This window comes from Hydra viridissima, unplaced genomic scaffold (genome assembly GCF_058129835.1).
Source record: "Hydra viridissima isolate aposymbiotic clone 2 unplaced genomic scaffold, HvirCarnegie_v1 scaffold_2, whole genome shotgun sequence".
NCBI classification, from domain to species: domain Eukaryota; kingdom Metazoa; phylum Cnidaria; class Hydrozoa; order Anthoathecata; family Hydridae; genus Hydra; species Hydra viridissima.
Genome location: NW_028324301.1, coordinates 19,472,901 through 19,489,043, shown reverse-complemented (window position 1 = coordinate 19,489,043; position 16,143 = coordinate 19,472,901). Strand labels below are relative to the sequence as shown.

Sequence of the window (16,143 nt, the reverse complement as noted above, 5' to 3'; positions counted from 1 at the left end):
CGATTGCTTATGCAGAGCCACGTTTATGATCTCATGGTCTTCGATGTAAACATTCAACGTGCTATTATTCGTAAATGCGTTTTTGAACGTCCAAATTCGTCTATATGTATATTGTCGCCGGAACTTTTTCACATATAAATATACCAATTATAATAATAAATGCATTCAAATATATTTAGTATTCTTTTACTAAATTACTTTGTCTCCTATATCTCATATTAATATCTCATTATGATTAAAAATCATTCGTTTTTTTTTTCCAAATATACCAGAGTATGAAATGTTACACACACACGCACGCACACACACACGCACGCACATTTGTTTTTAGATTGTTTGAATCATGACTTTAAAACAAATACTCTAATAAATTTGCAATGCCTGTAGATGAAATGCATGAAAATTTATATTCTATATATAAAATCATAACCTTAAATATGTAAGGGCTTTAAAACTACAACACCACATGCTCAACTTTGTTTTTGTTGATAACGAAAACATTTTTGTAAAGATACCTAGTATTTACCAAAAGTGATGTAATACCAATATACGCTTAAAGGTCTGTCTAATTTACTTGTGCGTCAAAGCCAATACTTTTGGAGATATGAGCAGTAGGCTGTCATAAGAGTATCGTCAGCACTTTTCCTCTTCCTCAAGATTTCCATTCACAATAAAAGTTAACCTGAACCATGTACCATGCAATTGAATTACGAATGATTAAATCATTTTTTGTGGTTCCGTTCCAAATGAAAATATCATTTCTTAAACATGTTTATTTAACTAGAAACACGGTAACTAATAATAAATTATAACAAATCAGTTTAAAAAATCAAGGATCTAAAAAAGAAAGATATTTTTCTATATAAATTAACTAAATACCTGGGAGTCACCCAATAAAAAAATAAAAAATTTAAGAACAAAAGGATAATTGATACCACTTCCCGGCTGCAGCAACAAAGTTTAAGTAATGCTATAAATGCAAATATTTATAAATGCTGCGTCGGTGGTAAAATTTCCAGGATTAAGTATTCGTTATTTTCTGTTTTTTTTTTTTTTTTTGAAAAGAAAAGTCTTTTATCTTTACCTAAAGCTTTACAGTCTTCAGAATGCTAAGCACCAGAGTGTATTGTACCAACCTTTCTCATGTTAACGAAGTTGAAACTATTATTGCGTTAACAAAAAGAAATGTTAAAATAAAAAAACTCAACAACAAAAAGTTTGTTTTCGAAAAAATTGATTTTCAAATAGTAAAAATCTCTTAAAAAGAATTCTTTTTTTTTAAAAAAAAACATTTTTCAATTTATGTTGGTTTCAAAAATTCGATCGTACGTCACTTGAATTCCACATCCCCCGAGCATTGAGTTGTTTATGTAGTCATGTCTATATGTAAGATGGCTAAAGCCTATTAGTCGCTCTACCGAACCTGGAAAACCCCAAGTCACGCATTCTTTACATTTTTCTTGCCATTTAGACCAAATTGCGTCAACCATTGCATGATGAGACCAAAACTCTGGAGAGTAGGATGCGTACGTGGTTTGCATATGACCCCCTAAAAAAATTTTAGGTAAATTTGATTTGTAATAAGTTTTCACCTAGACTATGAACTCTAAATTTTTTTAAATCCAAAACCTACCTATTCTTTTGTGGATTATATTGTGCCATATTTGACGAACAGTGCGCTCAAATTTAAAAAAATCTTTAGGTTCCAACCTGTTAATTACACCAAGTACTTCAGAGATATTAGGTACGTTTCCATTAAATCTCCTTCGTAAACATCTACTGTATGATGGAACACGGGAGGTCTCAATGCATTTATATGATTCTACTGTTAATTTTTCGTTCCTAGTACAAGTCTCTTGACTAAGAGCTTCCCTGTCTTCAAATCTTGAAGTTTGCCAGTTTTCTACACTGAAAATTCCTCCTCCAACACAATAAGCCATGTCTTTAACACCATCACTACCAAATCCACCATCGTTGTCCCACATATGGTATGTTGGTGTAGATTTCCAAACAACGTCTGAAAAATAAGCCCAATTCCAAACTGGTACTGTTACACGGCAATCGATTATCCGGAGTAAATTTTCAAACTTCAGTAAGTAACTATAACAAACAAAATGAAGTTCAAAATAACGTTTGGTCTCCTTTTAGACGGCATCCGAGATCTTTAATTGGAAGTTAAATCTCTGAACTTTCTCCTCTTTTACTATGTTATCTTAATATAGCATGCTCGTTTGTAAACGTAAACGCTCTTTCAATGACGGTTTTATGTTAAAGAAAACCAAATAGTTATGAAATTCTATATACTTGTTTAGTAATACCTTCTATGCCAGGGAAAAAACTGTGCAGGTTCATGAATTCCAGACCAAAAGTACTTTTGATGGTCCTCAATGAATTCCTCGTAGACTTTCGAATATTTATGGTTAACAGAAAGCTCTTTTAGCGTTTTCAAAAACAAATCTCGGTCGTCCTTTGACATTGCAGAAAACTCTTTACGCACACGTCGACAATTGACCAACTTATTGTCAATACAATCACAGTGGCGCTTACATTCATCAAATGCTATAGATCTGTTGCTGCAAAGTTGTCGGTTAGCTTAAAAGTAAACTTTAAAATCACTAATTAACATGTCCTAATGAAAAATGTACACCTGAGAGATTAAATTTATATTCCAAACGGACTTTTTTTTACACCTCTTCGTTAAAACCTGTTGTAATAATTGATAAATAAAGTTGTTTGAAACTTTTACCTTGGAGAAACGGAAGATGTTTTATTGCAGCAGTTGAGTTGACAGAAATCCAGTGAAAACCAGTTTCCTTGTCAGAAAGGATTTTTGAAACCTTTTTCCAGATGTACAAAATATATATTCCGACGTTTAATGTTGATATACGTGAGTTTCTTAGAAACTCCAATACTGATTCGGGTATATCGTAATTTACGATCACAATAATGATATTTTTTTCATCGTTGAAGTCTTTTTCTATTTGCTGATGAGCTATTTTTAAAGTGGCCAGCAAAGATCTTTGTCTTGGTTGCTCGTCGCTAAAGATAATTCGAAATAATAAACCCGAAATAATTAAGTTGATGAATATTTTATAAAATATGTAATTTTCAATATGTAACTTTTTAATATGTAATTTTTAATATGTAACTTTCTTTAAAAACCATTGTCTCATCGTTAAAAAAACAAAAAAAACAATTGACGTACTTTAAAACCTTCATCAAGCATGCTCTTGATTGAAAGTCTAGAAACTGCTGCGATATCCCATTCGTTGAGTAGAGGCTCACTCGGTTTTGATCTAGAGGTAACTTGTTCAATATTTCAGAAATCAAGTTTTTTCCAAATTGATAACTCCAGGAATCAAGGTCTTTCACTAAAACTACATTATGTCCTCGGAAAATATCACCTAAAGGACGTTATTCATGTCAATAAATAAATGTCGCTTTTGGTTTTCACAACGCCGAGCAAAACCTTTTAATTACACTCCTTTGGACTTTTCTACTAGACACTAATTTTATTTTTTTTTTTTGGATGAAACTGTTTATAAAAATGTTGCTCTTAAAAAACAGAAAAAATTCTTGATCAAAAGGAATCATTACAGTTACTTAAACTCTGTTGAACATTCAAAGCTATGAATGAACAAGGAGTAAGAATTGATTGGATGGGTTCGGATCACTAAACTTAGTTTAGAATTTAAATTCGTTGCAAAAAAAAAAAATCATTCCGGTACCTGTCACTTGTTTGATGCAGAAATTTAATGTTAAAAGCGCGATTACGTGGTTCATTATCTTTTTTCTTTTTTCTTTTTCAATCATTAGATCTGTAGATGATTTACATGTGATTTATCGGTGATTTGCTAAAAGCTTTACGCTTAATAGTAAAGTATCAAAGCCTTCATTTCGTTTTCTTAAAATCACGACACCTTGCATCCAACAATGATATTTTTAAAAACTCCGGAAAGAACGATTTATGTTGGATAACGTGGTATGAGAAGCAATATTACCGTGCGCAAACTTTTCTACGGCTGCTCATTTGAAGCAAAATTACAACAAGCAAATAAATATTTTGATATGCGACGAAATATTTCAAATTTCAAACAAATTATTTTGATATGTATGTGTTTTTTGAACTTTTCAATAATTGGATTTGCATGGATTTTTACATTTGACGAATCTTTTTTATATAAACTAAACAAAATTATCTTAGCAATTAAGTTTTTAACTCCTCAATCAAATTATTTTAAAACTCAACGCAATACTTTGATTTCTAACTATATAGTTCACTATGCAACGAAATATTTTAAATTTCAAAAAAATATTTTTAAATGCCTAAAGGCATGTGAAGCAAAACAGCTGTAAAAAAAATATGATTTGTCGGGTCTGATATTTTCGTTTTAAAGTAAAAACTTGACCTTATTTGAGTCAAAAACTGAGTTGGGTAAATTATTAGAAAGATTTTTTTTTATGGTGGGTTTAAATGTTTAAAAATAGACCTCCTTCATAAATTCAAAATCACACAGTAAATTCATTTAATAAATAAAAAATCCACACAATAAATATATTCATTCTTGTAACCTATTTTTGGATTTAAATATAATCTAAATATTGTATCTGGGAAAAGATTATGAAAATAGTTTTTTAATTGTTACAGATTTTCGGGAGGCCTTTTTATGTGAATCAAACCATTTTTTTTGTAGAGATTTAAAACGAATCAAATATATCGATAACAGCAGAAAAATTAGAATTTCCGACTAATTGAAACTCGTCCTATGGTTGTTAATTGGCTAAACAACAAGATTGACGTACCAGGTGATAAAATCACTTGTCCGAATCATGGTACGAAAGTAGGTCATTTAAAATACCTTTGGCAAAATAATAAGGCAAAACGTAATTAGAAGTGTTATCAACCTTTTCAATATTTAATATTTGATAGTTTTATATTTGACTTTGCTGAAAAACTTTTCTGATCAACTTTTGGTAATAAAAACGGTATTCTACAACGTCATAAACGCCAATTAAAACAAATTGATGGATGACGTAAGTTGTAATAATCGAGTTGTTAAACTGAAACAAAGAGCTCAATAAGTTTTTATCTAGGAGAAATGTTTGTTGTTTGTCCGAAATTTTCTGTTATTAATTTCAAACGTTTAAAATTTATCTTGTTATAAATTTCCTTTTTAATTAAAAGCCATCATTAAATAGAATAGAGCAAGGACAGGTCGAATTTCATTTAATCATTATCTTATGGTCGTACGTTTAAAATTAAGCATAGAGACTTTTTTCTTCCGTTAAATAACAAACAATAACAAATAAGTACCAATTTCTACAAACAGTCATTTAAATAAAATGAGTTTAAGAAAGTTACATATTTAGACATAAAATTATCAAATTGCATCAGAAAATTTGCTATATTAATTTTTTCTAAGTGTGTGGACCACCCATATTCTATGTTGGTGGTCCACACACAAAGAAAAAAAATTATGTTAAAGCTAGAAACCTGGGCACCCTCTTGGTTTGTTAGTCCCATCAATTGCATTATTGAGTTAAAATTTAAGCTCACTGTTTCAACCTGAAGTTGATGTTCAAGGACTTTTGTTTTTTTGATTTATGCCTTTAAATCAAACAAAAGCAGTTGAACTCGCAATCATACAGCACAGATGCCATTGTGTAATGAGTAAAGCGTAATGATTTGTGAACACTTTGAATAAAAAGCTTCCTAAACAAATCATGGACAAAGATTGTCCATGATACTCATTGTTCAATTTGATTTCTTGTATCATTTTCATCATAAGAGACATCAATAACTCCATCAATAGCAGACGTCAGTAGACGTATTGGAGATGGACGTGCAACGATATTGTTTTTTTTGCGAACCATGCTCGTTGCGTATTGTTACAAATCTTTTGTTTTAAACAATAGAAATTAAATTATATTTAAGTCTGTCGGATTCGTCGCAAATTCTTGGTCTCGTCTAACCAGTCACATCAACTTCCTTTTAGTTGTTCAAGATACCCAAAGCAACAACGTTGAAATAACGTTGATCAACGTCAATCAACGTTATTTCAATGTTGTTTCAACGTTGTGTGCTTGCTGGGTAACAGCAATAAAACCAAGTTTTAAGCTTAATTTTACATAGCTAGATATTCTAAATATTTTAAGAAATAACGCTGATGATGATATAGCAATTGAGATCATTAACTTAACTACTTTGGTACATGTATAACTAGAGATATAATAAATAACACAAAATATCAACTAGTTTTGTCACGACTTGGAGCACAATGGTTTCATGTCCAGGGAACTATTCCATCTGTTATGTTGCTGTAGACTTACATTTTATAGACATAGAATTTTCTATATTTATGTTTAACAACAGAAATATATACAGTTAAGGATAAATAACTTATACATAAAATTAATGTAAAAACAATAAAGAAGAAAATAATTTGTCACAGTTTTAAAGAATCTAGCAAAGCCAATTTAAGGCGAAGCGCAAGAATAAATAAGTATTTAATATTAACATAAGATTTACCAGTTACATGTAAATTAGTTTTTATTTGACAAAAACAAATGGGTTATTATGTGCTTTTGTGACAAATGAAAAAATATATGAAAATATGAAAAACAAAACATGAAATATCTGGGCGCATTTTGAAAGATAATTATAAACTTGAATAACTTTTTAAAAGGTTTTGCTTTATCAAATGAATTATAAAAAAGCCCATTACTAATTACACAAAAAATAAAGCATAGCGGAATACAATTATGAAGCTTATTGAGTAGTCGAGGCAAAAAATGGCGACATATCGGAAAAAATACTCAAAAAATACACAAAATTAAGGCTGGTGAATGAAGGACCAATAAGTTGAATGATACCAGATCTTGACAAAAAATTTTATTGAAACTTTTTTACATTTCGCTATACTTTTCATTTTAAAATTATCACTAAAGGTCTATTTTATCATTGACAGACTTTGTTTACACGAAAAAAGTTCCCAAATTTACAAATGTTCATCTTGAAAAAATGATGAAAATCTGTTGTTGCAGACAACTTATTTCCTTTACATTGGTGTAATTTGTTTAGTAATTTATCAACGCGTGAAATGGCTACTTTATCCTGAACAGTCTTATTAAACAAATGCTATAAAAGTTTAAACTAATGCCACGTGATCAGAGTTTCTGAACATCACAAAGGAGCTTATCATGACCATGCCCCGAATTAAGTGCAGGTACCCAGTAAATATCTCCGACCCAGGATAGTTTTTTTATTTTAATGAAGTTGTAGTGGAAATTCATAAATACAGACATGATTGTTTTAGGATAAATGCAGAAAATATTGTTTCAGCATGCTCTTTCCAAAGTTTCTTGTAAATTTTGTGAGTAGTACTTGGTGAAAGTGACATCATCAAGAAAAAAGATATAAGTGAATACACAATCCGCCTAGACGCACATTATAATAATTGCATTTTTAAATTATAAAAACATAATTAGCAAATGAATAATTGAAAACCAAAGTGTGGTTAGTCACCAACGTAAGTTGTAAATTTATAAATATACATAAAACAATATATATTTATAAATTTATAGTTAATAGGACTAAAAGGTAATATGTAATAAGTCGTTGAATACTGTTTCTAATTGAAATAAAGAGCTTAAATTTTATCTGAGTAAAGCTAAAAATAAGTTTAAGAATTCAGGAGGGTGTCCTGACCACTAGCTTCAAATTAATTTTTTTAGACTACCTTACCACACTTCCTTCTATTCTTTGCTTCAACCCTTCAAGTTAATTACGTAATAGTTCTATTCAATTAAATCGGTACACTAACTTTTTTGAAAAATAAAAGATTTATGTATAAAAATAAGTTTTTCATATCTAAAGTTTTGTTGTTTAAAAAAGCATACTATTCCCATTTTAATAGACTTCAGAAAAATTTGTTTTAAGATGTAAAAGCTTATAATTTATTTATTGGATTTAATGGAAATTATTTGAAATACTCTTCAAGGTAAAAAACAGGACAACAGGAATTCTTACGTAAATTTCTGAAGCAGAACATTTCCTATTCCAAAGAGAAAAAACCCCAATACGCAGGATCAGGAGGCCTGAGCTGATTATGCATTGGATTGGATAAACATGAGCACCCATTAGCTATTTGTTACAGGACACCATTGACTATTTTTGGATGTCTAACACCGGCAATGACGCTTACACGGTTGTTTACAATCTCTAGTTGAAAGGAACTTGCTTGACTAAAATATTTTCATTTTTTGTATGTATCCTGAGAGTAAATCATTTGATACAACAGAATGAAGAGATCCTTTCTGTTAAACTGTAAACACTGAGTTTGTGCTTAGTGACACAATAGTATTATTCAACTATTGTCACTAAAGATTTTTCTTCTGTTTTAGAAAAGCATTACTTCATAAAAAACACGACTGTTGTTTCTGATATCTTGGTATATACAAATTGAAAGATAACTTTCAATATTACAGACCATTAAACAGATGGCTTTTTATCTTTTCAATTTAAGGAACAACTAACTACAAAATTACTTTTAAGAACTAACAGTATTCTTCTAATAAAATTTGTTAGGTTCTCTTAGATTTAAAGTATTCCATAAGAACATCATGAGCTTGTGTTTCTTTACCCCAATCCTGTTAAAAAAAAAAAAGCCATTGAGCAGGAAAAAATTTTCTAGAATTATCACTTGTAACAAATTAACACAATATTTGTCTTAAAGAAGATAAGATTACACCAAAACACATTTCCTAAAGGGGATTAAAAACAATACCTTAACGACAACACAGCTGCATCCTACAACTTTCCGTGCATTTCCTTCTTTATCTATCTTACACAAGCCTGACCATTCACCTAGCTTTTTGTTGTCATCAACCTATATATATTGTTTATATATAAATTTAAATTGATATTCAAATTCAAGGGTTATTTTTAAAATTGATACCAATTTTTTACTATAAATACCTTAATAAGATTAATGCTATGTTCAGCGCAAAGGGCTTCAATTAGCTTAGTGTACATTTGTTCGTCACAGTTGTTGGCTAGAACACACAGTAGGGCTTGTCTTTTGTCAAGAGCCTTGACTGACTCCCGTAGACCTCGAGATAATCCATCATGAATCATTGACATTTTAAGAATTTCTTGCAATGCAGTATTGATGTCCATATGACCTCCAGCTTCTGGGACAGCTGGAGTTGGGGCAGGGCCATCATCTCTAACAAGTAAAGAGAAAACTAATGTAAGTTTTAAAACAGAATTTTTATTAAGATCAACAGGAATGCTTTTATAAAACTTCTAGAAAAACACAAATAAAACTTTCTTAAACTGTTAACATCAGTAAATATTTTTCCTTGATAATATAAATTTGTAAGCTTTAATCTTTTTTTTAAGGTTAAATCTCTGAGCTACAATAACTTTCTTTAAAGGTTTGTGCGTATATTAATCATTTAAGGTTTTCACATCCTTAAAACTAGTCATATATGAATTCCAAATGTGATGATTTTAGTCAATGAGATTTTCATTTGAATACATAGTTTGATTATGTGTATTTAACATACCCTTCCATATCAGACATTTTGGCTGCTGGAATTCCTTCTAAAATTAAATGTCAACAGATGAAATATTAACAGAATAGTATCTGAGAGTAATTGATCAATAATCAAAGAAAAAAAATACACAAATTTTATAAATGATTAGTATTATAAACAGGGATATATTAACTCACAATGAGTCCCGGTAGCAAAAGTTACAGTGGTTACTTGAACTCACTCGAAAGACATTCGGTGTAATGATTACACTAATTGGCGTCTTACCATCCTAAATGTACGGCATCCGAAAGTTTTGAAAATAAAAAAAGAAATTCATCAAGTTTAATAATGATTTTCTATGAGGCTAATTCCACATCAGTTTAACTAGGCCATGTCACTATGTAATTTAGAATAGCTTGGTTCCAAGTGGTTCTGGAGATATTTTTTGTTTAAGTTTTCCGTATTCCAGTTCGATCTCCTCTTGCCTTAAAAAACTTTGAATGTTACAACAACTGCAAAGTTTTTTAAGGCAAGAGGAGATCGAACTGGAATACGGAAAACTTAAACAAAAAATATCTCCAGAACCACTTGAAACATATATATATATATATATATATATATATATATATATATATATATATATATATATATATATATATATATATATATATATATATATATATATACATACATATATATATATATACATATATATATATATATATATATATATATATATATATATATATATATATATATATATATATATATATACACATGGCCACCGAGAGGGGGGGAGGTAGACGGGGAAGATTCCCGGGGCCCCGTGTGTGTACAAGTAATTTTTTAAAATAGTTTTTAAAAGATTTATAAAGTTTTGACTTCTAAAAGATTTAATTAACTTTTATTTTTAATTTTCAATGACCAGAGCACGCTTCTTTTGGTCCTGGGTATATAATTGATCATAATGAGGGCCCTTAAGAAAACTTCCCCGGGGCCCGAAATTTCTCTCGGCTCGGCTGTATATATATATATATATATATATATATATATATATATATATATATATATATATATATATATATATATATATATATATATATATAGATACATATATATATATATATATATATATATATATATATATATATATATATATATATATATATATATATATATATATATATATTATATATAATTGAGTATTGAAGGATGGCCAAAACTCACGTTCTAAATTTAAAAACTGCTGAAATAAAAGTTTCCCTTTTATTACTGTTTTCAGTAAGTTAAAAAAAGGTTTTTTATGAAGAGTTAATTTTTCACAGCCAAAGTTTTATTTTACAATGAAACTTTTTCGATCTATATTTCAAATTATTTAATCAATTATGAATTTTTTTATTGAGGTATTCTCACTTAAATCGTACACAAATTTGACTTTTACGTCTTTTTAAACAAAATTATTTCTTCCACCATTCCAGTCCTTGAACGGGTTACAGATGATCCTGCTGTAGCACATCTATTCATTAGACTACAAAGCTTGGAAAAAACAATTTTTTAGTTAGAAGCTTTGTTTTAAATGTTATAAACAAATCTTTAAAGTTGTCTGTACTTTTTTGCATATGCTAGCTCATGCTAATACTAAAGTAGTCTTTTTTTTCCCCTACTATTTGCCTTGTAAACTCATCATTATAATAAAAATTGGCTAAAACACCTTTTTTTTTTTTTTAAGTGTTGTGCAAAGCGAATTTTGATTCCGTTACTTCAAGGTCTTCAGAACTCAGAAATCAGAGTTAGCAATATTTTATTTCATATTTAATGGCTCCAGTAATTTTGTTTAAATTTTGCCATTCACTTTTGTTACAAATAACTTTTAAAGGCACTTTATGTTTCAGTTCTGTTCACTTTCTTTAACGTTGCTTATTTCCGATTATTTACTTAAAAAAATTGATTTCGCTTTCATTTCTAGAACTGTTTATTTTTAGCGCTTGAATTTCCTCTTTATTGCAGTTTCTACAAAATTGATTAATATTTATGTTTAAAAAAAAGCCTTCAACCCAACACTTCAACCTAACACTGATCAAACGCTTACCTTATTTGTCTTTTCTTTATGCTCGTCGTGTTTATAAAAACTATTGCATTTACATTTTTTTTTTCAAATTAGCAACAAAATGCTTTTCATGATAAAGACATATTGTTGTAACTTTGTGTCTCGTAGCATTCTATCCCAATGGATCTATTGTTCTTTTTCGTTGTGGTAATAAAACTCAAAGAAATTAAGACCAAATATAAGATTGCATGAATTAATTAAACTTTTTTTTTTTCTTTTTAACTTAGTAATTGCATCCTTCAAAAACTTTACTTTTCCTAATAATTTTAATTATTATTAAATCTATGAGATAAATAAATATGTTATGATAATTGCGAAGTACTTTTTCTGCTTATCAAATCAACATTGACTTTTAAAGTATCAACGAAAGGTTGGGTAAAATAAACTTTATTAAAGCTAAAAATGTTATGTTTTTGATTTCTTCCCTAAAAATTTAAGTATATTTGATAGTTTCTTCAATCTCAAATTCACTTTGATACAAACATTCAGTTTATCAGAGAAATTATTTGTAAATTTGTTGATTAAAGAACAAAAATATTTTTTTACGGCAAGAGGGGGCCAAGACAGCAAAGTGGCAAACTTTAATAAATGATATCTTCGGAACCACTTGAAATTTGATGTTTAAATTTTTAGATTTTTTTTCCGGCAGTAAGTTCTCTTAGAAATCTAAAAACCAAGCCATTCTAAAATACATTGTGGCATTTAAAATTTTTTTTTGGTTATGATTATTACTAAAAACTCACATCTAACATTCGGTTTTGCAGCGTTTTTTTACGTTTCATTATTTTACTCGTATCATCTTTACAGATGTTATTGAGGTTGCTCAGCATATACTTGTTTGATCTTTTAAAAGTTCTAGGGAAAAAATGGTATCACAGAAAGGCAAAATAAGAAAATTTATGAATAAAGTTTAAGAGAGAAACAAGAAAAATTAGGGAAAAAAAAATTTAAAATGAACTGAGATCAGTAAATCTTCTTAATAATCCAAATATTGCATTTTGTTGGACATTCTGCCCCCCCCCCAGGCTTTGGTAACTGCTTAAAGGTTTTGCTGCAATATCCTGGAAGTTCTCAGCTTTGTTGCTCCCGAAGAAATTATCAAGGAGTTCCCGAGAGGCACCCTCAGCTCTTCTTTCTGCAATAGTTATTGTACCATACAACTCACAAGATTGTTTCATCACTTCATTTGTAGACCAACAAAAGTTCCAGAAGTGACTCTTGTAAGCTTCGGAAACATTGTTTGTATCTTTTTAGCGTTTCTTAGTTTTGGTCTAGAATCTTCAAAATTTGCTTATCAAGCTCAACTTAATGTGGAGAGGTGGTAGAAAGATCAGAAGAGATAAGCTGCTCTTATACAAAATTGTATACTCAAAACTGAAGATTTTATTGCAATTGCTAATCTTGTCTGATGTAGTGCTGAGAGTCATTTTGGCTGTCCCGAAGAGTCAAAAAATACGTATGTTTGGTGTATCCCCATTAGAGATCCAACAGAAAGGCTTGCATCTTAAAATCCCTGTACACATCCCGGTTAATTTTTTGAAGTAAAGTCTTTACTCCAGAAAATTAACTGGAATGTGTGCCCGGAAAACTGAAACCTAAAAAATAAAAACGTTCATTTCTAGAAAAATATCAAAGCCATCCAAAAAATAATTACATCACTGACATTACAACCTCTAATTGTATAAGAAATGTAAAAATATCTAGACAAAATTTTCTTACATTGGGTTAACGTAAACAACAGCAATTTTTTGAAATTATTTTTAAAAAAATTTGGATTATACTTTTTAAATTGATTTCATTTTGCTCAAATTTTTTCCCATGCATTTTTCCCAAAATTTAAAAAAAACTAGGGAAAAATGCAAGATGATCATAATTTAGCTGTAATTAGTTACTTGAATATATATATACTGTGGGGGCGGGTATGCTTTTCTATTTTATGATTGAGACAACGGTGATGTGTGTGTGACGTAGATATAATAGAAGCGCAATAGGAGCATCAGACATTTCAAAAACAATTATTAACAATAATAATAACAATTATATATGTCTTAATACAAACAAATATACTTACTACTGGTTTTTCTTTTCTTACTTATCTTTCTTAACATATATTCTCAATTATTTCTCATCAATATATATTCTCTTAATATTAACTTATACTAATAGCAATAGATTAGTACAGATAATACACATATTTAAAATCATTCAAATATCTTTTTTTACCAACTCTTCTCATAAGGTTCTCTTTAAAATTTCCATAAAATCTTCTTATAAAATCCCCTTTAAAATCTCTTAAAACTCTTTTCTCATAAAATTCCTCTTTAAAATCTCTTAAAACTCTTTTCTCTTAAAATCTTCTTTAAGTCACTTAAAATTCTTTTCCCCTTCTATCCATCTCCTACTCTCTCTCTTCTCCTCCCCCTCTTTCTTCTTCCTTCCTTTTTTTTTTTATCGTCTATTTTTTTGAGCTTTTTACAGCTTTTGGTTGTTTACTGTTGCGTTACTTATCATTTATTTATATTACCGATTGAATAAGTCTCCATGTATGATTTTTCTTAGTTGTTGTTTTTAACTTTTCTTCTTTTAACTTTATCATTTATTTATATAACAGGTTGATGAATCATCACGTTTTCTCTGGTCACTTTTCTTTTTTTTCGCTTTATCATTTATTTAAATGACAGGTTGAATAAGTCTCCGTGTGTCCATCATTTCAAAGATGTTGTTTTTACTTAATTCTTTTTGTTTTATCATTTATTTACATGAAGGGTTGAGGAATCATCTTATGTGCGTCTTTTCTGATCATTGTTTTTGTTTTTTAACTTAATTCTTCCTCCTCACAATATACAGGGTGTTCCAAGAAGATATATATATTTTAAATAATTAAAAATCAAGTGTTTTGTGTTATTTGAAACAAAATTTGTCCATCCCATCATAAAGTGGTGTAAATAAAAAAAAGTTATATTCCAAGATTAGTGATATATTAGTAATATATTAAACTGACAATGATCCAGTGCATGCTCTAACTGACAATGATCCAGAAGAGTACAGTTTTGTCAGTGGTGCTTGGAACGATCTAACGAAAATACACGCTTTCCCACTTGGATTGTGTGAAGTGATGAGGCTATGTTCAAATTAAATGATTCGGTTAACTGTCACGAATGCACATACTGAGTAATTGAGAATCCACATGTTACGGTCAACCATCGTGTCAATTTACTAGGAATTAAATACCCCCCAGCAAGCACACAACGTTGAAACAACGTTGAAATAACGTTGATCAACGTCGATCAACGTTATTTCAACGTTGTTTCAACGTTGTGTGCTTGCTGGGCCTTGTTAATTACCCTTCACATTCACCAGATCTTACAACACTAGACTTTTTTTTAAGGATGATACCTCAAAGACAAAGTTTATGCAAGCAAACAAATAACAATTGATTAATTAAGAGCAGTCATTGCACGTGATTGCACGACAATACCAAGGCAATTGTTTTATGATGTGCATTTCCATTGCTTCGCGTTACCAGTGGTGTCTGGATCAAAACGGATATCTAATGAAAAAATTTACAGACATCTATCGTTTGTCACTACCTGAGAACAGATGACTTGACAAGACGATAGAATAATGTCTGTAACTTTTTTTACATGTCAAAAAATTGATAAATAATAATAAACTTTGAAAGATTAATAAAAGATAACAAATTAATTTCTAGGCCATATATATATATATATATATATATATATATATATATATATATATATATATATATATATATATATATATATATATATATATATATATATATATATATATATATATATATATACACTACCGTGCAAAAGTCTCCGCTCATGTGTAATATTTGCAAGGAACAGTAAATGCAATACATTTTAGGATGATTTTAAATATATAAAAAGAAAAAAATGTTAATATAAAAAGTTGATGAGGCCAAATCATAATTTTGCATACTTTTTCCTTTTCTTTTTGTTTCAAATAATTTTGTTTACCTTTGTTTTGTTGAGTTCTGCTGCTAAAAACATGGCAGAAATTTTTCTATATGAATAACCTTTTTCACGTAAAATACATATTAAGTTCTTCAGTATTCTTTATTAAATTTAAAACTGCACAAAAGTTTTAACCAAAATATTTTTTGTAAGCTTAGGTTTGACAGTAGCATGATACTTTCCGGCATGGTAAGGATGTTTTCAGTAATTTTAATTGGTTGCTTTTAATAGACTTATGTTTATATTTATACTTGAAAATGGCATTAGTGTGCGCATTTAATGTCTTGAATTTAATAAAGAATTTGAGAAATGGTGAAAGTAAAGAAAGAATATTGTGAAGAACTTCGTGGCAAAATATGTATTTTACGTGAAGAAGGTTATTCATATAGAAAAATTGCTTCCAGGTTAAAAATATCCGAATCAGGTGTGAGATATGCTCTACAACGATTGCATGATATTGGTTCCAACAGTGATAGATCACGTTCTGGAAGA

The 16,143-nt window shown here is 29.3% G+C and overlaps 2 protein-coding genes across 3 annotated transcripts; both read right to left on the bottom strand.

Moving 5' to 3' along the window:
• Window positions 1–1,217: 1,217 nt before the first annotated feature.
• Window positions 1,218–4,095, bottom strand: LOC145193473 (uncharacterized). 2 transcript variants are annotated; one of them, XM_080070938.2, is made up of 6 exons: window positions 3,729–4,095; window positions 3,206–3,404; window positions 2,747–3,039; window positions 2,319–2,592; window positions 1,634–2,100; window positions 1,218–1,549 (listed from the first exon to the last, which is right to left on the bottom strand). In XM_080070938.2, exons 1-6 carry the CDS (start codon window positions 3,811–3,813, stop codon window positions 1,296–1,298), a joined length of 1,572 nt encoding a protein of 523 aa, XP_079927064.2. In that variant the 5' UTR covers window positions 3,814–4,095; the 3' UTR covers window positions 1,218–1,295. The 2 variants fall into 2 exon arrangements, with proteins under 2 accessions (XP_079927064.2, XP_089935902.1); XM_090079776.1 differs by having other exon boundaries at window positions 3,206–3,296; window positions 3,729–3,995.
• A 4,396-nt stretch (window positions 4,096–8,491) lies between these two features.
• LOC145193003 (small ribosomal subunit protein eS12-like) lies at window positions 8,492–9,855 on the bottom strand. The gene is made up of 5 exons (XM_080070385.2): window positions 9,738–9,855; window positions 9,571–9,607; window positions 8,978–9,227; window positions 8,787–8,888; window positions 8,492–8,649 (listed from the first exon to the last, which is right to left on the bottom strand). Exons 2-5 carry the CDS (start codon window positions 9,585–9,587, stop codon window positions 8,584–8,586), a joined length of 435 nt encoding a protein of 144 aa, XP_079926511.2. The 5' UTR covers window positions 9,588–9,607; window positions 9,738–9,855; the 3' UTR covers window positions 8,492–8,583.
• Between the last annotated feature and the right edge of the window lie 6,288 nt (window positions 9,856–16,143).